The sequence below is a fragment of the Chaetodon trifascialis genome, chromosome 15 (genome assembly GCF_039877785.1).
Source record: "Chaetodon trifascialis isolate fChaTrf1 chromosome 15, fChaTrf1.hap1, whole genome shotgun sequence".
Classification (NCBI taxonomy): Eukaryota; Metazoa; Chordata; class Actinopteri; order Chaetodontiformes; family Chaetodontidae; genus Chaetodon; species Chaetodon trifascialis.
Window position 1 is genome coordinate 11,340,696 of NC_092070.1, and position 25,262 is coordinate 11,365,957.

The following is a 25,262-nucleotide window of genomic DNA, read 5'->3' on the forward strand; positions in this document are numbered from 1 at the left end:
CAGAGGGAGCGGCTCCTCTTCCACAGAGTCCACCATGTTGTACTGCATGTTTCTACTGTAGCCTAGAATGGACAAACTAAACACGGCTCCAGAGAGCCCTTTTTGAGTTTTTACTGGCCAACGTAGGTTCTCCTACATGTTTGGAAAGGGAGAATGAGGCGAGGAGTATTCAATTGCTTGTAATCTGTAACCTCACTGCTAGACTAAACCCTACACACTGGTCCTTTAAAGGATTATGCTGACGTTGTTTGATCTTTTTATTGAATAAAATGAGTGAATGAATTCATCCTACTTACTCATTGTCTGTGTGGTCAGAGCCTGATAAAGCATATGCCGTTGTGTCAACTCGCCCAAAACCTTTTAAAAGCACATTCAGAAACATAAGATTCCACACAGTGACATACATTATTCATCAGCATGAATGCAGGCAGCGTGATTTATTCCGAAACAACTCTCTAACTGCATTTTCAATATTTGAAGAGTAGCTCTGTGTCTGGGAGACATCGCTGAGCATGACGTCTGTTTATGCTGCTGAGAGGAAGAAACTACATTTGCTGCGTTCATCACAATAAAGCAAAATGTCAAAATTATCACGACATTTACATGCTTTGGATAGTTGCTGGAAAACAATGGAGTTGTAAATCGCGGAGGCACAGGCTGTGTCAGGTTTTGGCGGCACAGTGGGTTCTTGTTGGGGGAGATACATTCATTGGTGGTGATGGTCTTTTCATGGGATTTGTTGATAATGATAAAAAGATAAAATAATGCCAGCCTTATCCTTTAATCTCGTGTGTGTGTCTGAGCATCTGTGCAGGAGATGAAGACCCAACGAGAGGACACAGTTGTTTGTGCCTGCTTGTGTATGCATACTGTATGTGTGTACATGCTGGTGTGTCACAGTACACTATGTGTGTGCCCCCATTTCCGCACTGCCGGCTCCTTAATGCACTTTAATCCCTTTGCTCTTCCCTTAAAGTTTGCCTAGATTTGCATATATCCAATTAAACCTCTGAACAGCAGCAGCTTCAGTGGGTCTTCAGTGAGGAGCGCAGTAACCTGCAGTCCTGCACTCAGTCACTGTAATACATCTGCTCTCACGTTAGTGTACATTGGCATTAAACTATGAGGGTCTATAAAGGCCATAATTCAAACTAAAGCTCACACAGTGAAACCTCACACACACACACACTTGTGAAAGCACACAGCCATAATTTATACCACATACGCACACAACTGGTAGGTGAAACCACACACTTGATTGAAAGAATACACACGCGCAGAAAACGGCACACACATATGATTGACCGCTCCACAAAGTGCCCCTTCAGCATGTTTGAATGAGTTTCATCTGTGATTTCATAGTGTTTGTGAGAGCTATGTCATTATTATGTGTTGGGTGTTTGCAGCCGTGCTGGTGGAGCGGCTCTGTGGATGACATATTCCATGGAATGACATGAAATGCGGTTCAGATATTCATGTCCCTCACAGAATGAACTGCAAAAACGTTGGTGTTCCCTTAACTTTTGGTCCAGCGCCATCATCAGGCCAAAAATTTAGCCCAATACTTGCTTTCCTGCTTTAGGCCCTTATTGTGGGAAGATGCCGTCGGCTGCACAGTGTTGTATCCACCTGGCTACATCCTGCCCACAATATGGAGAACAGAAATCCAGCTTGAGTGAAGCACGTCTTTGTTTGTGTAAGCACTGAATTGCCTGGGTGTGTACCTTTTCAGTGACCGCAGCTAAAAACTGACATGCTCTTGCTCATTATCCCGTCTTCTGTTGGGGAACCGGCACCCATGTCTGTTTCCACAAGACTGCACTGCTGACTAAATATGTTCAGTGTCCAAACAGAGATCGATAGGCTCTTGTTTTGTAGGTGTTTGTGTGTGTGTGCGTGTGTGTGTGGATTCTGGGTTGTGCAGTGTGTGTTTCTGAAGCAGGTAGTGAGAGAAAGAGTGTAAGGTCATGGGTCTGTGGCTCCTGCTGCAGAAACTTTCATTGCAGTTGCAGTTGGACAACACAAAAAGCCTCCATATTTTCCAGCCAACAGTGAGTCAACACAGTCTTTTCTCTTCCTGTGCAAGTTTGATCACCTCTGTCTTTCACAGAGATGCTTTCTTTGCTTTTGGTATCTTTTTCTTTGAAATATGAAGCTTTATATACCACAAACTCCCTTGATCTCAGAGAGTTTACAGTTTGTAAGCTTTAGTTAATTGATATTCAGTCCATTTTCTATTGCAAGTAATTCGGTTCAGGATCTATTTTATAGCCCCTGTAATGAATCACGTTGCATGAAAGAGGCCACAGTAGATGTAGCTCGACATTTTTCACATCTTAATTGCATTTTCTGCCAAAGCCAGGGGAAACTCAAAATCTTAAAATTACTAGTGGGTTAAATATAGTTCGTATTAGTTAGCGTTAGCTGTGTTCCTAGCCCCTCCATTAACGTGTAGAAATCCTCTGTGCTGAATGTGATGTCCTCACAAGAACAGTAGTGTGTGGTTTGTGTGTGCAGTGGTCATACAGAACTGTGAGGCTGTATTTATAGAAATATTCTAGTTCCTCTGTTACAGACTGTCTAAAAATGTTTCATGCCTCATTATCTTATAAACTGCATTTAGTGTATAAAGTATTTTACAGATCTGTACATCCACTTCTTCTGCCGTACTGTTTCTGTGCTTAAGAGCTGCTGAAATTTGACAAAGCAATACTTTCTCTTGTAATGAAAACAGACACACTTGATTGCTTTTTTCTCAAACAAAGTGCTACCTTGATCCCAAGTGAAAGCAGCACGCTCGAAAGCTGTGCTGTAGTTTGTTATAGCAGGCAACAAATTTATATTCCTGTCTTTCCTGTTTTTGGTCACACAAGGTTCTTTTGTAACTGCTGTTGTCTGGTTTTATTTATGACTTAATGTTTCAGGCAGCAGATTCTCGGTATATGAGACTGATTAAGCGGGCTGGTTCACTGCACAGAGCCACAAAGTAACAAGGGTGAATCATCTCAATGTAACACTGACATGCAATCTCACAAGTTTTAATTATATAATATGCAAGAATGTTACTGTAAATGTGTGTGGAAAATGATATAAAACAATATTAAAACTAGATTAATCCATACTCTACTGCAGCCCTGTGTTAATCAACCATTGTGGCCAAAATCACAACCTATTTATTATATAGTGTACTATATCATATTGTAGAAGCCATTTTATAATGGTCTTTATTAGTTCAGTTTTACAGTGAATTTGAGTTTCATTTAATTTAAGTAGACAGTAAATTATGAATTGCATTATGTTAACAATATTAAGGAAAGAAAACTATTTATTTTTCTCTTAGTTTGAATTTATCTTAGTAATATTTGGTTATGGGTGGAGTATCTAATTACACTGTATAGTGCACAGGTGGTACGGTGAGTCCTTCTGTTCTGTGAAGGTGAAGAAGAGCATCACAGCAAATGTTTTTTGACCGTTTAATTTTTTGATCATGAATTATGCCTTTGGACTCTCGCATTAATAATGGGAATTGTGGAACAAATGTGAAAATAAAGGAACACTAAGAATGGATCCGTGAGTACTGAAAGTTGTTTTCATATTGTGGACTGTCGATATGTGTCAAGTGTATCTTTTATATATTTATACTTTCTACTGACAATTGTGCAATATAATGCTTCACATTTTACAGATGTGAAAATTAATGTTGAGCAACTCAACGGCTCTCGGTGATGACACAAAATAATGATGATTAGTAAGTGTCAGAAATCCCAATTTACTGCTCACTATTGTGTAAGCTGAATGTTTATTATATGGGGTAGTGAATGAATAAACAAGGGATTTTGGGCACAGCCAATGCTTGGCTGGCTGGCAAAGCAGGTGTAATGTTTATCATCTTCACTGTGAGGACGAAGGTTGTTACAATTCATCCTCTGTAGATCATGAATGTCAGTCACATAGTTGTTAAGATATTTCAGTCTGGACCAAAGCGGTGGACCAGCGGACCAACAGGCTGACTGACATTGCCATCCATAGACCTATGCTCCCAGCATGCCGAAAAAGTCTGCTAAGAGAGCAAACAATGCAAGAGAAAACAAATGTTGCAAGTGCTCAGATGGCATCATGACAAAGGCAGATTTAGCACCAATAATGCTCAAATGCAACCATCCCTCTGTATTTGCTAAGGATGTTTTTACATGAACATGCTGCGTGTCTCAGATAATATGAATTCTTGTGTGTGTATGTTAAGTTGTGCATATGAACCGGGTGACTTCCTGTCGCATCGAGTTCTGCATTGTTCTGCTGAATGGCTCTGCTGTCGTCTCACTGACATGCTTCACAACACAACTGGCCTCTGTCATTCTTCCTGTCTTCAACTCTCTCTGTCCATCTCTCCCCCAACCACAATCAACTCGTACATGCAACCACTAACACACACAAGCACACACATCTTCAGAGAAACAGCCATGAAAAAGTAGGGCAGTCCCATCGAAACTGGTTTGTCACCTGATTTTTTTTAAGAAGTATTTTGGTGTATTGAAAGTATTCCAGTTAGTATTTGGAGCAGTGGACCAGTTCTACATGTATGTATGTATGGAAATGGGAATCTTGTTGCTCTGAGGCGACAGCGCTAAGCAGGGACAACAATACTGGAGCAGTGATATTAGCAATTTCTTTAATTAATTTGATTGACATCTTCAGTCGACTGCAGTCTCACCTGTACCAGTGTAAAAGCTCGCCACACTTGCACCTTAATATTTTGCCCACATCACATTTAGTTTCCTCGGTTTGACGCTAAAAGCACACCTGACCTGTCTGCAGGTTTTTGGGGGTCCCCCCAGGAAGAGGAAGCTGCCCTCTGACAGGACCTCTGCCCTTTGACCTCATCTATACCGACTACCACGGCTTGCAGCAAATGAAGCAGCACATGGGTCTGTCACTGAGGAAGCACAAGTCAGTCTTCTGTACTCTATCTCGTTCTCTATGTGTGTCTCATCAAAAGCTATCATTTGTGTTTCTTCACTCAGCTCAAGCTGCAGTGTTTGTTTATTTTGTCCATTTCTGTTACCGGTAATTGCCTTGAAATACTTCACTATTGGCTTATTGGCTGTTTGCTGTTACAGGCCAGTAGCTTCACTGTGCATCAGCAAAATTCTCCCTTTGGAGGCATCCAATTTGGGCTCTTTACACAGTGATCAATCAACCAGGTGCAGGCTTCTGGGGTGATGTCATTTCCTATTTTCGCAGCATCACAGAGGAAAGTTTAAGTAGGTTGTCGGCTTGAAATGAATGAGTTAGCCTGCACACAAGTGCATAGTTATTTACAGAACTGCCAGAAAACAACTCATGTATTTGAAAATGATCAAACACTCCAATAAGACCCAGCAGTGTCTGTTCTTTCCGTACATTTATTTGGTTGAGTTTTTGTTCTTGGGTTCCAACTGGGCAGCACTGGAGCAGTCAGAGTGTCAAAGCAAATCCTCTCTTTTATGCCAATAAAGAGAAACAATGCAAACATGAAAAAGGAAAACAAAACAGAATAATACAGTTGCGAGTCAGTTGTTTCACTCCACATTCCACTCTGAATGTATAAGAGGAGAAGGGTGCTGCATCCATTAAATAACTGAAAAGCAGACATGTATTTCCCAATAATTCAGCCTGATTCACCTGCATTGTGAACTCTCTAAATGAGGCTCTGGCGGGGCAACGGTGAACACCTCCACAGATTTCAATCAGCTCCAGACCAAGGTCAGCTGATCGACCAGCACTCCTCAGCTGTCACTGTCAGACCAATACTTTAATTTCCTCTTCTGCCCCAACACTGATTAGAGATGCAAGGCATTGATAAATCTTCCCAGATTGGATTACATCAATTGATTTTTGGCTTCCCAGTGTGAATATTCAGCTCTGATAAGGTGCGGATGTAACTTATCTGAAGCCGCGCGTTGTAAACTAAACCCGTAACGTCTCTTCCACTCTGCTTCTTTTCTGTTTGAGTTTGATCTGAAAGGACATGAACGCAACATATTTTAAGATGTTTTAGAGTTCGTGCAGTCGAAGGAGTGTAATCTATTCCCACTGAAGTGCTGCCTTAATGTTATCAGAAAGAACTTTAAGCATTTCCCAGTCTATCCAAAGAGTAAGATGAGGTAGTTAAGCATCTCTTTTAAACCGTATATTGGAGAACAGTGTTGGTCTATGTGTTGTGACAGGTTGTGTCATGGCCTCTTCCAGCAGAGAGGCCCCTGTGGTAGCTGTGAAACAAGGCTGTGATTTAAGCCTCAGGCGTCTCACCTTGGGGCACATGTAAGCTCTGCTCAGTGAGGGGGGGACATGGAAATCCATCACCACAGACAGCTTTACAAACCAAGACAACAAGACAGTTACAGTGCTGAGTGGACCTCTCATAAGTCAGAATGAGAAAATGTGCTTTGACACGGCTGTCATGTTGTTGCTGTGGTCTGATTCAAACAGCATGTTATAACTTATTCTAATAGAGTCTGATTGTGCATACTGTGCTACATTTGGTGAAATAAACCAAGCCAATAGAATTATTTTTCACTGCCTTTGCTGTTTGTCTCTCTCACTCATTCAGGGGAGACTGTATGACTTGAAAGTGAGAGACATCTTTGTTCTAATTTTAGCTCAGCCCATTTCTTATTTTGTCCCAGGTGCCACATCCGGGTGATTGACACCTTTGGCACCGAGCCTGCTTACAACCACGAGGAGTACGCCACCCTGCATGGCTACAGAACCAACTGGGGCTACTGGAACCTCCACAGCCAGCAGTACATGACCATGTTCCGTACGTGAGCCTTAATTTCTCTGAGCTCTTTCTGAGAACATGTAGCTGCTGTGGGAACATGATGCGTTGTGACGCATGTATGTGGGCACGCATATGTCTGTGTTTATGTCGCTGAGAGCGTGAGCAGATTGTGAGCCCATAAGAGGCAAACAGGGGGCAGAAACGCCACTCGGAACAGCTGTGCCTGTGCAGATGCCTAATGCTTGCTTCCTACTGTGACCAAGTACCACCAGCCATACACTCATAAATACACACAGAAATGTACAAAAACACAAGCACACATGCACGCACACGGCACGTGGTCGAATTGGTGGCAGGAGAAACTTGAAGTAATTCAGCGGCAATGGGCAGCCTCACCGTTTCCTAAGCACTTAGTGTTATCACAGAGCCTGACACTCACAATTTTATAATACTTTTTGACAATAGAACAGTAGAAAGACAATATATTCAATGTTTACCTCAACAACATCGTTGATCTTTGTAAGTATGTGCTTATTCTGAATTTGATTCCAGCAACACATTTCAAACAATTTGGGACAGGAGCAACAATGCTGGAATGCTGAGGTTCACCACTTTGTGAGACACATGATTGTATAAAGGATATTACACTACACAGGCTCAGGGATCAGGGCTGTATGTATTGTGTTGCAAAGATATCTACTGAAGTTAGCATGCTCACCAACTTACCTAGGCCCATCTTGTCTTGTAATACCACTTTGTACCTCAGGAGGCAGTAGTTTGATTGTATATCTTAACCACCACAAACACATTGATGGTTGAAAGTTAAAAGTTCATAACATTGTATGTTTTTGTATATTTTTTTATGCGTCACAGAACGGCTCACACAGTGGGGCCTCTTTTCCAAATGACTGGGATACACAGAATATGATAGAGAGGCTACATGCACACATATCAGCAGGGATCGTAGAACAGAACATGCTTCATATAACAACATAGCTGTCACTCAGTATTATAGAACTCGAGTAGCCACCTTAGCCATGCAACATGCGAGCACAAAGTTAAACATGCTAATCAACAAATTAAACAGTAAAACAACATGAATATGGCAAAGCTTACAGCTTCTTTGAACCATCTTAGATCCATCCTTCAGCATGTACCACTGCATGAAAAACCACATTTTCGATTTTTTTTTTTACATTTCCGTAAATCCCCGCGAAGTTCGTTGATTTTCCGCGATTTACGGCAAGTTTACGAGGAACTTCGCCGGCTCCGAATATCATCGTAAACGAACCATCTGTCGGCGGGGGGCGTGGTTAATCGCGTAGGTGTAGGTGGAGGATGGTCTCTGAGCTGGTCAAGTCACAGAAGAAAAGGCTGGACTGCAGGGCGTTTCAGGCATTTGAGCAGCAGTGTTTTCTGTGAGAGACAAAAACTCTCTTTGGCATGAACTTTGGGCTTTGCAACTTTCCAGATGTTGTACAAGCACAAAAAACTACATAACAATCCTAAGGAAAGGGAAAAACCCAAAAAGCATAACATGGCTTCATTAATTGATGAAGTTAGCACTGAAAATATGTGTTTTTACCACACTCTGCCGTACAAATGAATTAAATAATTCATTATAAAACATTGTGAATTTCAGCTCTACAGAATTCCCACAGTGCCCCCTTTGTTCTGTATCCTCTACATGCACAGCAGTCTGGATCTCCACAGCGGCTCCTTTAGTTTAATCACTTTTTTCTTTTTCTTTTTTAAGACATGAAAATGGACTTGTAACATTGTATTTGCCGATTGCTTTGTTTGTCCTTGGCAGCCCACACTCCTGATAACTCTTTTATGGGTTTTGTGGCGGAGGAGCTGAATGAGACGGAGAGACTGAACATTCAGCACAACAAGGTTAACAATATGGCTGTTGTGTACGGCAAAGAAGCCAGCATGTGGAAGGTCAGTATCACACAACAAACCCCACAGAAACTGTCAATAAAATTAACACATTTGTTTAGTATTTTTGTCATCAGAGAGAGGTAGACATTGTTTTACAAAGAATGGATTCATAACACGTCGGCATCAAGATATCCACAGAAGAGCCTCAGATCTATAGTTGTTCTGTGTCATTAAGTTAGTTAAAAAAAACACCCAATGTGCCTTTGAGATGAAGAAAAACACAAAAATGCTCATCTTCCACATCGTATCCATTAAAACTCCAGTAATCATGTAACACAATTGGTCTCACAATGACCGCACACTCAGACTTTTCAATACATCTCACTTGACCAATTAGGATATTTCATCTCCACAGCCAGTATTAGCTAACGAAAGAGGAATGACCTCGCTCTCTTCTTTCATGTAAAAATCCAGCCAATTGCAACCAATCTGCAACCAAGTGATATTGCGCATGGTTTGAAATGCTAAACTTTGTAAATGGCCTCAATATAAAGAGGCATGGCAAAATATACGTATAGATACCAAAAAAAATCTATCTAAATCTAAATCAATAAATCCCAGATCAAGTCATCTGCAAGCATCTATTAGCAAAAAATATTCAGGTAGAAATAAAAAAGCTGCTTCAGTGTGTTCAAACTTCTATCACTCAACTCCAGTAGCACCTGTAACAGTTATTCTGCCAAGGATAAAACTTTTTATGGAACGTTCATAACATTTCCCAACTCAAATGAGAGGCTTCCCACCACGTCCTGGATGGTTTCACAGGACTCCAATAACTTTTTGTTTCAGTTTAACGGCCTAAGCCTCCGAAATGAGTGATGGAACTTTTTCAAGATCGCACAATGAGTCCCATTCATCTTGCTAGATGCCATGTGCCCCAGGGAGCGACAATGCACAGTTTATCGTATGGTTTAATACCTCGCATGGTTCTCAACACATGGGGTGAATTAACACACAACACCTTAATTTTGTTGAAATTCTGTTTAGCAGTGTAAGTTGTTTTTGTGAAAAATAGATAAACTATTGAGTTACGAAAGTATCAATAGTACCATTTAGGGCTGAGGTTTTCAAACTGCGAGGCGTTCCTCTGCAGGGGAGCAGCAGGAGAGCTGCTCGGCAAACATACTGGAGCCATAACTGAAGTCAAATCTGAACACAGACACATGTATATTTTGAATTTGCATCATCATCATCATCATCATCATCATCATCATCATCATCATCATCATCATCTTTTTAGGTTTCTTCAGTATCTAACTAACCCAGTGATAGTTGTCTGTACATCCATGGGCACACTGCAAACAGGAACTCCTCATAGCTAATCCGGCTTTGAAAACCTGTGATGTCCTGAAGTGTGATGGTAGAGAAACAACTGTTTTTTGTTTAGAGTAAATTTTCCCTTCGAGCCACTGGCAAGGTTTCTCACTCTTACTGTATCTTTGAAGCGAGCTACAGCCTCCCCCAAGGTTTGGTTCACTTGAATCTGACTGCAGCTTTGTTCCTACACTGCCGTAGCTTTTCCCTGTTTCTCAGAACGACTTGCTGCAGTAACATTTGTGACTCTGTGAGATTGCAGTGGAAAAGCCGGTGCAGTCGGGGTCTCTCCAGACAATGAATACTCCTTTGTTGAGAGCAGTCTCTTCCTCCACCTTTTTGGGTTCACATGACAGATTTTGGGCCTGTAAAGGTCCTACGAGAGGAAAAATGACTAATACTTCATGTCATATTCTCTCTTTTCTGCCATGTCTGCCTCTCTCTGCTCACTTCCCTCCTCCTCATACTTTTGTTCTCGCCCTGTTACTCTTCTGTATTCATCATCCCATGGTGCATCATTGATGGATTCACACAGCTTCAAGTAAGTACACCTGCTTTTTAAAGTAATCATCGATTCTCCAAATGCCTAAAAATGTTCCACTTTAGATGTGTTACCATGAATTTATATATAAGAGCCTAGCTTGTATACTTAAAAAAAAAAAAAGTTTTAACTTAAATATGTAAAATATCCCCCAACATTTAGATTTATTACTGAAAATATGAGCTTCATCTGTAATCTAGCATAGAGGGACATCATATAAAATGTTTACAATGTTTAAACAACATTTAAAAACATGAATGAATGAAGTTTAAGTGGTTTGTCATGCTGATCACATGAATCCAATAATGTGTTTTCTCTTTTCCAAAGAGATTTTAGTTGGAGTAAAACTTTCAGTAAAAGAAAATGTGAATTGCTCTCCATCCATGTTGCTCAAAGGCATTAACATGGCCCAAGATGAAAAATGAGGAATAACACTCAAATGACATTTATAAATGATTTATGCCTGGAAGACATAGCATTAGTGAATAATTCATAACATTCCCCCAGAAACACTCTTTGAGATAAACTCATTCAATTTTACATCAGTGCATTGATTCAACACATTGTGTCCATCGGGCAACACGGGAGATATATACTGATTCAAGTTTTTTGTAACCTCACAGGTACCAGATAGTTATCACCTTGCAAAATGATGATGGAGGTGCTAACAAGAGCACACTCAGCTCATTAGACCTGCTTTCCATTGACAGATTTTTGCTCAGGATGGGGTGATACTCCCCAGCACCTCAGGCTTTTCTCCCCCACCTTTTTAAGAGTGGTTGCATGTACTGCTGATGAATGTGTTTAATTCATTCAGCTGTTCATAGCAGTGTCTGTGCTGCAGGTTAAACTTCAACGTGTTTAAGTAAACATAGAACGGCATCAAAAAGCTAACAAAAGCATAGCTGGCATCTTCAGATGTTCTTTCTGTGCAGTCAAATGAGACAAATAGCTTAATGTTAATGTAATCAGTTCAGAGAAACAGACTTCAACTTTGAATCATCGTGCCACATGCTGCTTCAACTAACGGCTCTACAAAGATGGTAAATAATATTTCCAAACTGCACACCAAGGAGAACAGTCTCCCAAACACATAGTCAGCTCACCAATAGGGATATGGTGGACTAAAAAAATAAAAATTCGAATGCAAATGAAGATGACCCACCTTTGTAGCAGTGTTTGAAACCATGAATTAGCTACTACCTGTTTCCCCTTTTTAACTCCTTAATGCATTTTGCCTGCTCCCCTGTATGTCTCAAAGGGAAAGGAGAAGTTCCTTGCCATTCTGCATCGCTACATGGACATCCATGGGACAGTGTACTATGAGACTCAGCGTCCCCCGGAGGTGCCTGCCTTTGTCAAGAACCACGGTCTGCTGCCTCAGCAGGAGCTCCAGCAGCTCCTCAGAAAGGCCAAGGTGGGGGAGGAACACTGCTGAGGCTTTTGTGAGCTTGGAAAGCGCTCAGATGTTTGCATACTCAAATTCTGGGTTGCAATGAAGTTTTTATGCTTTTGTAGAGTTGAACTTAGTCTTCCGCAAGTATTGACCTGGATATGAGGAGCTCAGTGTAAAAACTCATCCTTCTTCTTTTTCATGTTCCTGTCAAGCTGTTTATTGGATTTGGCTTCCCCTATGAAGGTCCCGCCCCTTTGGAGGCCATAGCCAATGGCTGCATCTTCCTACAACCCAGGTTTAATCCCCCTCACAGCTCTCTCAATCATGAGTTCTTCAGAGGGAAGCCCACCTCCAGGAAGGTAGATGCACTTTGTCTGTATCTCAGCCAGCAATTGTATCTTTATCAGCACTGTCAGTGATTTAATGTGACGGCTAATGACATTGGTACAAAATATAGCCCGTCCACATGTTTACACATTTACAACTATCGATCCATTTTAGAGTTTGCAGGATACACTATAAGAATAAATACACAGTCTGTTCAGACCTTCAGCTGCTGTTTTAATGTGCTTATGAGTACATCCCATTTATTCCTCCCTCAGGTGTCCTCTCAGCATCCATACGCAGAGCAGTATATTGGCAGGCCGCATGTCATCACCATTGACTTCAACAACTCTGAAGAGTTTGACGCAACCATCCGAGAGATCATGAGGATCAATGTATGTTAAGTTTTTGCTGTTTGCCTTCCAAAATCATTAAAAATAATGGTCTTCTAATAGTGTAGTTTACCGCAGTACACTTTACACTGCTGCATAATGATGACAATAATGATAATTTGCTCATATTCTACTCTGACCCACTTTTGAAGCCCTCAGCCTTTAATAGAGCTCTTAATCATGGCATCTGACATTACAGCAAAATGCTTAGCTGGCTCCCTCTCAGCTCTCCGCATCGCTAATTGCATGAGATATTGAGCGGCTCAGTAGGTAAACTGTGCACACACCTGGGTTTACATGGCAGTTTTCCAGAGGCCAGCCCCACAGGCAGTGAGCATTATCCGCAGCAGATCATATTAATCAATCACGCTGTGCTCAATCTGTCACCACAACAACACTGAGCCCACAGCCAAGAGTCTTGCAGTGCCAAGATGCATGTGTGCCTCTCTACCTGCCAGGTGTGTTAAATAGACCTTGTGTTTTCCTGCTGATAGAGGCAAAATGAAGTACCAATTGTGGCTCTGGCAAATGCTTAAAAAGTAGATCCTTGGGGAAAGGAAGAGCAGGCTGACCGGCTTTACTTTCCATGATCCTGACCAACATACCTGACCTGTCTATGTGTATCTAATTCAGACACACTTGAGACAAAAGCATTTTAGGAAATGTGCTCATTCGACTTCTTACCAAGAATTAGATGAGAAAAGTGATTCATCTCTCACATCTTTACATGTAAGTACAAAGCTATCACAAGCAGCTGGTTAGCTTAGCACAAAGACTGGAAGCAGGGGGGGAAACAGCTAGCCTTAAAAAATGTCCAATTAACATGTTATATCTCGTAGCTTTAATCTGAACAAAAACAGTTTAAAAACAATGACTGGGAGCAGTGACTTCCTAGAGTGTCTGCTTCTTGCCTGGCAGCCGGTCACTTCAGTTTTTGTGCCAATTAAACAAATAAGACACAACATGTTAATTAGTGAGCTTCAGGTGCTGGTGGGTGGATTCTGTTACATTAAGTCTGAGCCGGGCTAACCGTTTCCCCCTGTTTCCAGTCTTTGTGCTAAGCTAAGCTAACCAACTGCCAGCTGCAGCTTCATAATTACCATGTCCTGCTGTGACAGCAAATAAGCACATTTCCTGAAATGTCAGACTATTCCTTTAACGTATTTAGTATTTGGACAGTAGTAGTTTAGTATATGTGATGTAAGCTTGATAATGTAACTCGCAGCTGGTCCAGCTACAGCTGGTAGTCTGTGTACAGCACAGGCTACAGGGGGTTCACTGATATGTATTCAGTGCCAGCTCAGCACATTCTCAACACATTTTTGGATAAGGTTTGTTTCTAGTGCCGCTGCTCATGTTGTTGATGTTCGAGCTCAAGAGCTGCCTGCACATCTGAAACACTGTTGCCTCAGATTTTAATGGCACCATGGCAACAGTGAATGATGGAAACGAGGAAACAGGCGGCTGATAAAGAAGCACTAAAATGCCTGTGACACCTGCCCAATCGTACTCGCCAGCTGGGTTTGTGTGCTTTTTACGGGACATGGCTGCTCCCAGCAGAACTCTCCTCAGGAACGTTTCATTTTATTGTCAACAATGATGGCATGAAATAATGAATGTCGCTCACATATTTTTGCGGCCGAGCAATGCAATCAGTTTAGGTATATAAATTGCACAGTCATTTTAAAAATGTTTTCCACTGCTGAATTCAAATCGCCCCCCATGAAGTGTTTTTTCTCTCTCTCCGTCTCATTCTATTATATAAAGATGCCCAAAAGGCAAATTGCACTGCTGAATAGCTGATGAAGTGCCAGATACATTTCATTAAACTGAAATAAAGTAATAACAGAGTGCTAAAAGGACCACAATACTAAAAGGAACCATTTATCAATTTAAAAGCCTGAGTGCTTTAAAGACCTGATAGTAAACAATGAGGTCTCACTTTAGCTACCACAGGAAATGTTCAAAGGGGACTCTGCACTGAAAGTGTGTCCAATTCTGATATATTTCATAATTAATATTAATTAATCTGTCATCAATCCACAGCATGTTTCAAAGTGAGGTAATTAATGCAACCCTGTTTCTTCCTGTCAGTGCTGTGTTGTCTGTAAGGCTGTTAGCATGAAAGAGCAGAAAGAGAAGCTATTGATCAGCGCTCTGTGTGAATTTTAATCCTTTGCCTGCCATCAAAAGTGAGACAATGAGTGACAAGCCTTGACAGCCACACTGATAGCTGCACCCAGAGGAGCCAGAATGCACAAAAACATGAGCCTCCTCAGCACTGGTGACCAGTGGTCTGCCGTCATTTTAATCCATTGTTTGACGTATTTATGTAGTCATCACTAAAAATAATGAAATCAATTTTTAAAGCTGTCACCTGTGATGTATTATGTCATTGATTTTAATATGTGGCTCGTGGCATGATATAAGCCTTTCACAATTACGCTAATGAATATGTCAGCTTTGATTAACTATCAGATGCTCAGTTCCTGTAATTACAATTGCTTGGTTCCGTGGACACACACACATGTATACACACACACACACACACACACACACACACACACACACACACACACACACACACTCTTTCTCTCCACTCCACAGCTTCTTCATCTGTGTGCACATCTGTGTTTGCAGGTGGAGCCATTCCTGCCATATGAGTACACCTGTGAGGGGATGCTTGAAAGAGTTCATGCCTACATTCAGAACCAGGTGGGTCTGAAAACTCAGCAGGCAGCTGGTTCGGGTCATAATGATGTGATAGATGTTGTTTGTTGGTGCATATGTTGCCTCCCAGCAGACCGGGTCAGTCACAGCTTGGTTGAGTCGAACATAGAAATAGAGGTGAAATGTGAGCTGGAACCACAAGATTAATTGTTCAGTTACTTGTTCTGGTTCAACTACTGCGGCTGGTGACACCCTTGAGTAACCTGTGGTAATAAATGAGCAGTTCAGTCATTTGTGACTAGAACTATTATGGCTTAGTTCATCAATAATACTAAATCACCACTTTGATCATTGCTATAAAGTTTAGGTGAAATGGCAGTCTGTGTCCAATATGTTTCATGTACAGTATGTATCTTTTATACATTCAGGCGATCAGGCGGTGTCATCTAGTGTTACTGTAGTAATTCTTCTTTCACTAATCGCTACTCAAAATCAGCATGTATGTGTGGGAAACACAAAACGGATGCATAAATTTGTCTTTGGCTCTGGCAGAAAAGTAAGTGTAGTGTCGTTTCAATTTAGATTCAGAGACAACAGAACGCTCGGGTTACAAACTGGAGGTGTGGAGTTTGAATGATGTGGGTATCTACCAGGCTAATAAGAAGATGCTATCGAGTTGCAGAAAATGTAGGATCAAACGTCTTTGTAGCTTGACTCATAGAATTGACTGAAAGTCAGGAACCTTCCACTTGTTTACAATCTTTTTAAAAGGTTCCCTTTGGAATTCTCTGGTAAACAAACAGTCTGTATTATATACAGTTTATATTCAGTATTGCTCATCAAGACACATTGTGTGTGTCCTTGAGTTCGAACAAACGCATCCATTTTCTTCCTCTTAAGACATTTGCAAAGCTGATTATTCTCAAAAGTCTGAAACCTGCGTTGTTTACATCCATGTGTTTCTTTACATGTTCCCACCATGTGTTGAGCAGTGGAATGGCTGAAATGTGCATCGTGTCACATGTGTCATCTCTTATTGCATCATGTTATGGTGCACATTAAAACCCATATTGTCGCCTTGATAGTAGTCAAAAAATCTATAAAGAAAAACGATTCTGATTTTCAGGAGATTATCCACTCATGAAAGCAGAACTATGAATATTATATTCCATTTCTGCCAGTATACCCCCTTAAATCCTACACACTGGACCTTTAAGGCTTGTTTCGACTCTTTCCAGTGAGGACCGGACACTTCAGGGGCAACTGACTGAACACATGGGCCACTTACCAAACATGAGCTTTTCCAACCACCTACAATCTCCCTATTTTTAAGAACGTGTCTTGATGGTTGTAAACACAATACTTGGACAGAATATGAATGTGTGCAGGAGGCGTAACATCTCAGCATTAGAATGGAGGGTTTGTTCGCCTCTGCTCATTGTGAGGCCTCTCAGCTTCTTCATTGACAGGAGGGGGGGATTAATTGGCTCTTTTCTGAAGCCTGAACTGATTTGGAGGAGCGTACCGTTGCATGTTGGACCCTTGTTCGTGAGCAAGCCAGTTGAGTATTGAATAGTCTCTCTTGGAGCAGATGCACACCATCTAAACCACAGTGTCAGTCAACACATGCGGCCCTCTTGAATCTCTCATCCCTCCGCTTACCTTGGTCATTGCGTGGCGACTGACTGTTTTCATCTCAGCACATGCTTGTAGGAATTTCAAGCAACATTAGATGAATAAACGATTGATAATAGAAGAATTACAACAGCAACTGGAGTTATAAAACTGCACAAGGTCACCTCCTCCTTAGAGCATGTTATGTCCATTGAGTTGATATGAATTCAACAAATAGACTTCATTATACTATTATATATTATATGCTAGTATTAGTGCTGTCAATCGATTAAAATATTTAATCGCGATTAATCTCATGAATGTCATAGTTAACTCGCGATTAATCGCAAATTAATAGCACATTTTTATCTATTCTAAATGTCCCATTAATTACCATTTTAATACTGTTATCAACATGGAAAAGTGGATAGACTTGCTTTGTGCAAATGTTTTTTAATTGAAAACAGCAACGTGTAGTGTTATATTTCACACTAACATTCTCACTTTGAGCAGTCATTCACATTTGAATGAATCAAATCTCACACAACTTCACACTGTCAATAAACAGATGACAAAAAAAAAAAATATTTGGTTACAAAAAAGCTCCTTCAACAACCCTTTCTAAGAGATCAAAACAGGGTGATCCAAAATAAAGTTACAAAGTGCACATCATTGTAAACAGGACTCAGGCTACAGTGCAGTTAAACTATGACTTAAACTTTCCTTTCTTAGGTTTCCTTTCAACATAATAGCATCCATATGCCTCTGTTGAAAGCCATCCATTGTCGCCTGGTTTTGACAAGGAGGCTGCGGAGAATTCACATTCGCCGTGTGTTTGACCATCAAGTGTTATTTCAGACTGGATGTGCTACGGTGATAATTCAGTTCACACCAACAATACACACAGATAACTTTGGTCTTGTCAGTCGACCCATGTGGCAACTTTTTGAAACTAAACTTTCCATTCAGAATCTTGTTCACATCCATTTCGGCGTTTCGTGCTTGACACCCACACAAACCGGTAGCCTACTCTTTTACAGCTAGCGAGCAGACAAGACCAAACACGTGCATGGGGCGCCTATTGCTTTGTTTCCGGTTTACAACCAGATCCTGTAGTTTTTCTTACATTACTAGCAGTGGCCACAGCTTATAAATAACTACAAGTTCACCAGGTCATAAAAAATGACACCATTAAAATTTGTGTTAACGCGTAAATAACGCGATATTTTTGACAGCGCTAACTAGTATACTACATAGACTGTACTATTAAAGAAGTCCCCTTTCTGGAACTTTTCAATTGTTCATAATATTTGTTCCTACCCTGCCTGGGTCAGCTATTTAATCCTGAGCAGGTGCCAGCTGCAAGCTTAATAGACCTGCGCAGTGACTAATGTTCCTCTGTGACGGTCCTCGAGGACATCGATGAAAGACAAAAATAACGCTTATACATAAACATGCACGTTATCCAACTGTTCATTCAAATAAAGGTTAATCAGTAATCAAGATATGTTATTGGCCAATGTAATCCATGGTACAGCCAATACCAAAATACCAGAACACATACATACATGTATACATGCATAAATATACTGTAGATTGACATGTGTTGTCCTCTGGTGCATCTACAGTATCATGCTGTGTTGGGATAATGTGTGGCAGTGGCAGGTTAAGGAAATGCATTAGCCTCTGCCTGACACCATCTCTTTCCTGGCTCTCACACACACACACACACACACACACACACACACACACACACACACACACACACACACACAGGCGCGCGCGCGCGCACTCAACGTGCCGTGACCGACAGTGACTGCCCGCCCGGCGTGGTCAGACTCCCAATCAGACTCTGAATCCCTTTCTTTTCTCCACTTTTTTTAACCTTTTCTTCCCCCATTTCAGACTTTTACCAATTTCATTTCCAACTTCTCAAGTCACTCACACCTTTTTTTTCTACTCTTTGACTCAATCTCTCATCCTCGTTATCTCCCACAATAACTTCCTCTCACCTCCGTCCACTGGCACAGCTCCAGTCCCACTGTGACCCTCGTGCTATATACGAGCGGCTGAATCTCTTCCCCTGTAAACGTCATCTGTAGGATTTATGATGGCATTGTAATGGCATGTAAATGACAGCATATAAATAGCATATTCTGTTCGGCCTTATTCTGAAAGGAGCAGCTTCTGATTAAAATGTGGGGTATGCTGATGTTTTTCAGGCGTTAGGAACATTCTTTGCAGATTACGGTCAGCTCTGTGCAGCTCTTCGCCCTGTCAACAGTTTACCAGGGCTGTGGAAGAGATGCATGCACAAAAGAAAAGCACACATTTCTGGTCAGAGGGAGAAAACACACCTAAACACACATAACCTTTAAACATTATGAAAGAATTGGATATCAGCACATTTTTGGATATGTGCAATAACGCCGACCTTTTCCAGAAGGTGGTTGAACAAATGAAAGAGGGCGGCCGTGTTTGTTAATCGGAGCATGCACAGCTGCAGGTAAATGAGTATATTACAGGATATTCATTTTCAATAGCCATGTAAACAGCTTCAAAGGAATATTGTTTTTTTAAGAATATTTTGCGCCTGTAAATGTGTTCTTACTGGGTTTACTAGGACACTGGAACAGAACAGAGCCATGATTAATGTTATTAGTAACACCTGTGCTTGCCTTTGATTTGGCATTGCTCAGTCTGTTGGATCATGCAGTGATGTTGAATAGCTCAGCTCAGAGAGGGTCATTGCCAGAACGCATGAGTCAGTGGGCCAGAAAGTGCCACCTATGATTCAGGGGATCTGGAAACTGGAATTAGTGACACCTGGGAAAGCAACAGCTTCACTAAACCTGAGCCCAACAGATGATCACGAAAGTTCTTCCCAGACTGTGTGCTCATCTGACCACACATTCGTTTGTCAGAGTCAAATATTACCATCAAATCTCCAAAAATAAGACCCAGGTTTGTTCTTTATGTGTAGGATTGGAAATTTTCCGACTTTGATGAGTCATACTGGTAGTATTAGAAAAATGTAACTCTAGAGATGCTTTGTTAATGATTAAGCCCCGTCAACAATGACGGCGATGATTGCTGGAGACAATAAACCTGATGAATCCTGGGAATTTTCTTACAAGCCACCGCATACAAAATGCTCCACTTTACAGCATGCTATCATTTGATAATAACTTCTGCTAAACACCATGTAAAACCTACATATTTGTGTATCCCCGGAGAGGCACCTGGAATATACTGTTCAAATTCAATAGGAAAAGAAACAGAATTACAAATTGTAGCATCTCCACACACTTTTGCTCTTCATTTCTGTCTCTTAAAGGTGGAGTGAGTCATTCCGGAGACTGTTGATATTCAGCAATTATCTCCTCACAGTCCGCTAGCTGTCCGTTGTGTGTGTTCACTGAAAAAAATCTGGGTTTTGAACACAGCCCTGCCTCTGAAAATAGCAAAGAAACAAAGGCGCTCTCAGGACCGAGCCGTACAACACTATTCCAGCCAATCAGGTGGCGTTCCTGCTCGTGCACAGGACAAGGGGAAGAAGACATGAGTGGAGATGGTACATCTGATGTGTGTGTGTGTGTGTGTGTGTGTGTGTGTGTGTGTGTGTGTGTGTGTGTGTGTGTGTGTGTGTGTGGCATGCATGTTGTCTGTTTAGCAGTGGAAGTGCAGCAGAGATGGAGAGATTGGAAGCCTAGTTACTGCCTGCAGGCACTAAGAGCTTGTTTAATAAACAGGTCTGGAGTCCACTGGGACATGTCAGAGAAATGTTATTACCTGGGTCTTATGAATAGCCCCAGCTGGAGGGTGAATCTAATCAGGGCTCTCACCAGTGCCTCCTGACCTTTTGCCTCCTGACCTCATTTGTTTTGGGAGGCATACCTGCATTCCTATCATGTCATCACGTCATCACGGCTGATGAGTGCCTTATTTACAGTAACGGTTCTTTTCTTATTCCTGTAACAGCCACCCAGAAGTTGTATATTTTTCTGCTCTGTACTGGAGGATCATGTTTATTGTAGCTGACAGGTCAAAGTGTTTGCAGTCTAACACTGAAAATATTACAGATCTGGGTCATTTTATCTTTGCACCTGCAGGACTTTTGCTCCCCTGAAGCTCCGTTTCCTCCTGTAAACTCATCTGGAGCTTGGCTGGGCAGCCCTCCCAGTCCTTTCATTCTCCTGCCGAACTCCAGCATCCTAACCTGGGCCTCCAACAGCAGTTACTACGCATCCTGGCCACCCCTCAGCGCACTGCGGCTCTTGGCTTCGCTGCAGGGCCAGTCGTGTGTGATGGCGTGCCAGAGTGCAGGACTAATCTGTGAACCCGCCTTGTATCGTTTCATTAACATTAAGGAGGCCTTCAACGCGTAAGATGTTTTCCTCGTTAGCATGATTTGTTAAATGAACATTTTTTTTTATCTTTTCATTTCATCCTGTTGACACATGGCTCTTAGTGCTACTGGATCATTTCTTCTGCTGGATAGTTTCTTAAACGTGCTGAAACTGTTTTTATATTTGACATAAAGATCTTTGGGTGTACATTTGGATGTGTTGGATTTAGTGACATCTGGCGGTGAGCGTGAAGATTACAACCAGCTGAATAGCCCTCACCTCACCCTATGGTGGCTGCTAAAAACGCAAAATACCCCCTTGAGAGCAACTGTTCTGAGCTACTGTAGAAGCATGGCAGTGCCATGGAAGAGGATTGGCTCCCCATGTATATATAACTAAGATAAAAGTGAAAAAGGTAACGAAAATTAAGATTCGTACAATGATTCTTATTTCTCAGGTGATTATACACTAATGAAAACATACTTATGAATATTAGATTCAATTTCTGCCCTATTCTGCCAATAGATCCCTCTAAATCTTGCACACTGGGCCTTTTATACCAGTGATTACCAGTGATATCCAGTACATCAGCCGTCCTCAAACACAAAATGAAGCAGTTTTCTTGCCCGAGGCACCATCACACCTCATAAGGACCTTCTTGAAAACAAAATAATGCACCTCAAGGGGCTCATCCCGTTACAACACTAAATTTGACTAACATGGCTCATTTGCACTTCTCTTTTCAAAATTATACAGCGACACAAAGTACAGAAGACGACACCAGCTCACCTCTTCCCTGTAATATTTCTCTCCATTCCTTGAGGTCCAAGTGGCAGCACTATAACACACATATTAAATATATTAGTGGGATAATCATTGATATCCTCTGGCAATCCTGCTAACATTAATATTAATTATGTAAGTGTGTGGCATTAGGAATAATAATCAATACCCTTTAAACTCGTGTTTGTTTCCAGGCTGGACTTGCAGTGTGAGGGAGTGGAGTTCGAGATGAATCACCTCTTCCCTGCCTTCTCAGCAGAGCATGCCGAATGTGGCCTGCAGCAGGATCCACTGCTGTTCAGCTGTGCCGGCTCTAGCGTCAAATACCAGCGCCTCTGCCCCTGCAGGGACTATCGGAACGGCCAGGTGGCACTGTGCAGGGACTGCCTATGACCAGAGGAGGACCCGTGGATGGAGACTATTTTCTAAGGCAGAATCCTGGCTGTCCCGTGAGACTCTTAAAAAAGCAGAGTCTGTGGTGAATTGCTGTAAAACTTTGTTTTACAGCGCAGTGACTCTGCTCCATTACCTCTGACCAAGGGACCGGCTGCCAAAGTAGGTATTACCTCTCAGGGAATTGCATGATTGTACTTTGAATCTGGTGGGTTTAAAGGTTTCCATGGCTGCATTAGGACCACAGTCTTTGCAGAGGCCGTGATGAAATGTGTGTTGTGATGGGCCGGTGACATTGGTAAAGAAATCGTGGGCAATCAAACGGAGAGCTTCGTCGTTTCAAATGCTTGAATTTCACAAGTGTGTTTACTCAGTGTTGTGTGAGTATGTAAAGTATCATAGTGGAGTTTGGATATTTGTACTAGATGCACCCAAAGCCATTTACACGGTGTTGAGATGTACTATTTTACATGTCCTGTAATGAAAACATTTGTATATAGGTGTTGTTTAATAAAACACAGGGGAAAGAAAGATGTTGCCATTATTGATGATAGGAAATGAGTGTAAATGATCATCATTCATTTTCTTTAAAAAAAAAAAAAAAAGTTGATTGAATTATAAGATATCATCCATCTTTTATGGCCAGTTTCATAAAGCGCGTGCGGAAATATCTTAATTACGTCTTTCAGCCTGTGATTTATATGCAGACGGCGCTAGTTTGTAAAGCAGTCTTTGGATACAAGATGACAATCGTGTTCCAGTACAGAGATTCCTACATCCATGTTTTGGGGGTTTTTTGCCTCCCTCTTACTGAAGCATATATTTGTCTATAACACAATATTCTTCAGCATTGTTCATTTACTCTCACCCTCACAGAAGCTCACACTGTGTTGTGTTTTCTAGATAAACTTTCTATCAAAGCAGAAACTATTGTGCAAATTGCAGAGGCAGACGTCAACCTTCAGTACAGAGATGAGCTGCAGAATTACTGTACAGTGACTGATGGTTGGTAGCAGCAGATAAAATCACAGCTTTCTCAGCTCGCTACATCGCAGCATCATTTTGGTATGGGATTATACTGTAGGCTGACAGACAGGGGCTCAGGGTTTAAAGCACGGGTGGGGAACCTCCGGCCTCCGGGCCGCCCGCGAGTGAATCCGTGAATGCAAAAAAGTAACCTGGATATACAAAAAAAGTCTCTAGACAGCAATTATTTTTTCAGCTATAATATGGGTCACATCCAGCGTGACAAAGCTTCCCATCCAGTCCGATGGGCCTCAGATGTGCACATCTAACATTACTCACCAGTGGAAGAGGTCCAGTCCGTCCTGAGAGTGATCATAGCTTAGATTTCTACTTCCAGGCAAAAAGCCAAATAAATCCATAATTCATAGTTCATCTGTTCGACAGAATCAGATTATTGTCCAACCCCATCCTCTCTGCTCCGTGGATCCACCATCAAACAGCTCGACTCCCTGGCCGGACGTCCTCTGGTGCCAACAGCAGCACACTGCCCACACTCTCCGAGGTAACGCCACAGCTGTTTAAGACTCAAACTCAAACTCAACTCAGCCTTTAAGATTCTCAAACTGAGTTTTTTTTTTTTTGCTGCCTGGGATTCTGAAGAGGAGTTTGTTTCTGAAATAAGGACTCATTCATTGGTAGCTGAGATGTTGGTTTGGAATTGCGCACTAACTGCCTCCTTGGCAGAGCTCTGAGAGCATTTTCTCCTTCAGTATCGAGTTATTGTTGCGTATATTCCATGATTTTAGGAGTCTGCTAACACTGATAAAAGCTCATAGAAATAACATTACACTTGTAAGAAAGTGAAAATAATATGCATATTGTCTGCTTGGACTTGTACTAATATCCTTTATACAATCATGTGTTCACAAAGTGGTGAAACTCTCTCCATCCTTGCATGTTAACAACTGAGCCTTTCCAGGATGCCCCTTTCATACCCAATCATGACACTATCACCTGTTACCAATGAGCCTGTTTACATGTGGAATGTCCCAGTCTTTAGTTGCTCCTGCGTTTGAAACATGTTGCTGCATCATACTTAGAATAAGAATATATTTACTAAAATCTACAAGTATATGTTAAAGGATTAGCAAATGAGCACATCCTGTTTCCTTTGTTTTTATGGGGTTTTTTTGTTTTTTTTCTGGGTTGTATGAGCTCTAGCAGTCTGTTAAAACAAATAAAGATATCTTCTAGAATTCCCCCTAAAATGTTTAACCAGACAGTGTTTTCTTGCTCAGCTGCTGCATTGGAACAGTTACACAAAGAGAGAAATTTGCACTGATAAGATGGTAGCTTTTGAAAGATACCTAGTTGATGAGTCTAACTCAGACTGCTGAAGCCTCATTTCGGCTTTAGCTGACATTTAGGATGCCTTTCTGCTCAGAGCAGGACTGTGGATTCCCCATCTCTCAAAGTACAACTGGTAGACTTCCAGTTTGAAGAGGAGGAAGGAATACACTTGTTGAAAACTTGTTGGTCACCCAAACTCTGCTGAAGAATATTAACTTTATCCAAGATAATTTATCCTTACAGGTCCACACTGGTTGTCTTTTACTTCAATAAAGAAATAATAATTTGTCCATCTGCTTACATTTTGTTGGCACGCACCATGATGCATTGACATGATATTAACCACTCCTTCTGTGTTGCATTCAGGGACCACTTGGAAGAACATGTAAGTCTACTATTTTTTGTTATTTTCTTTATCACTGAAAATTGTTTTTTTTTTTTTTTATTAATTGGTTTGGTTTTCATT

At 41.4% G+C, this 25,262-nt stretch overlaps 2 protein-coding genes across 2 annotated transcripts in view; one reads left to right on the forward strand and one right to left on the reverse strand.

Annotated features, from left to right (window-relative positions):
- Positions 1–19,807, reverse strand: part of LOC139344013 (uncharacterized) — a 62,035-nt gene extending 42,228 nt beyond the window's left edge. The window contains exon 1 of the mRNA XM_070981897.1: positions 19,795–19,807. The gene's annotated coding sequence lies outside the window, so the exon portion shown is untranslated. The remainder of the gene's footprint in view (positions 1–19,794) is intronic.
- Positions 1–24,704, forward strand: part of LOC139344014 (alpha-1,6-mannosylglycoprotein 6-beta-N-acetylglucosaminyltransferase B-like) — a 54,720-nt gene extending 30,016 nt beyond the window's left edge. Inside the window, exons 9-18 of the mRNA XM_070981898.1 lie at positions 4,816–4,947; positions 6,666–6,799; positions 8,574–8,708; positions 9,266–9,270; positions 11,821–11,976; positions 12,168–12,314; positions 12,558–12,674; positions 15,312–15,386; positions 21,068–21,339; positions 22,282–24,704. Coding sequence (XP_070837999.1) covers positions 4,816–4,947; positions 6,666–6,799; positions 8,574–8,708; positions 9,266–9,270; positions 11,821–11,976; positions 12,168–12,314; positions 12,558–12,674; positions 15,312–15,386; positions 21,068–21,339; positions 22,282–22,480 — 1,372 coding nt within the window. The 3' untranslated portion in view covers positions 22,481–24,704. The remainder of the gene's footprint in view (positions 1–4,815; positions 4,948–6,665; positions 6,800–8,573; positions 8,709–9,265; positions 9,271–11,820; positions 11,977–12,167; positions 12,315–12,557; positions 12,675–15,311; positions 15,387–21,067; positions 21,340–22,281) is intronic.
- The last annotated feature ends 558 nt before the right edge of the window (positions 24,705–25,262 follow it).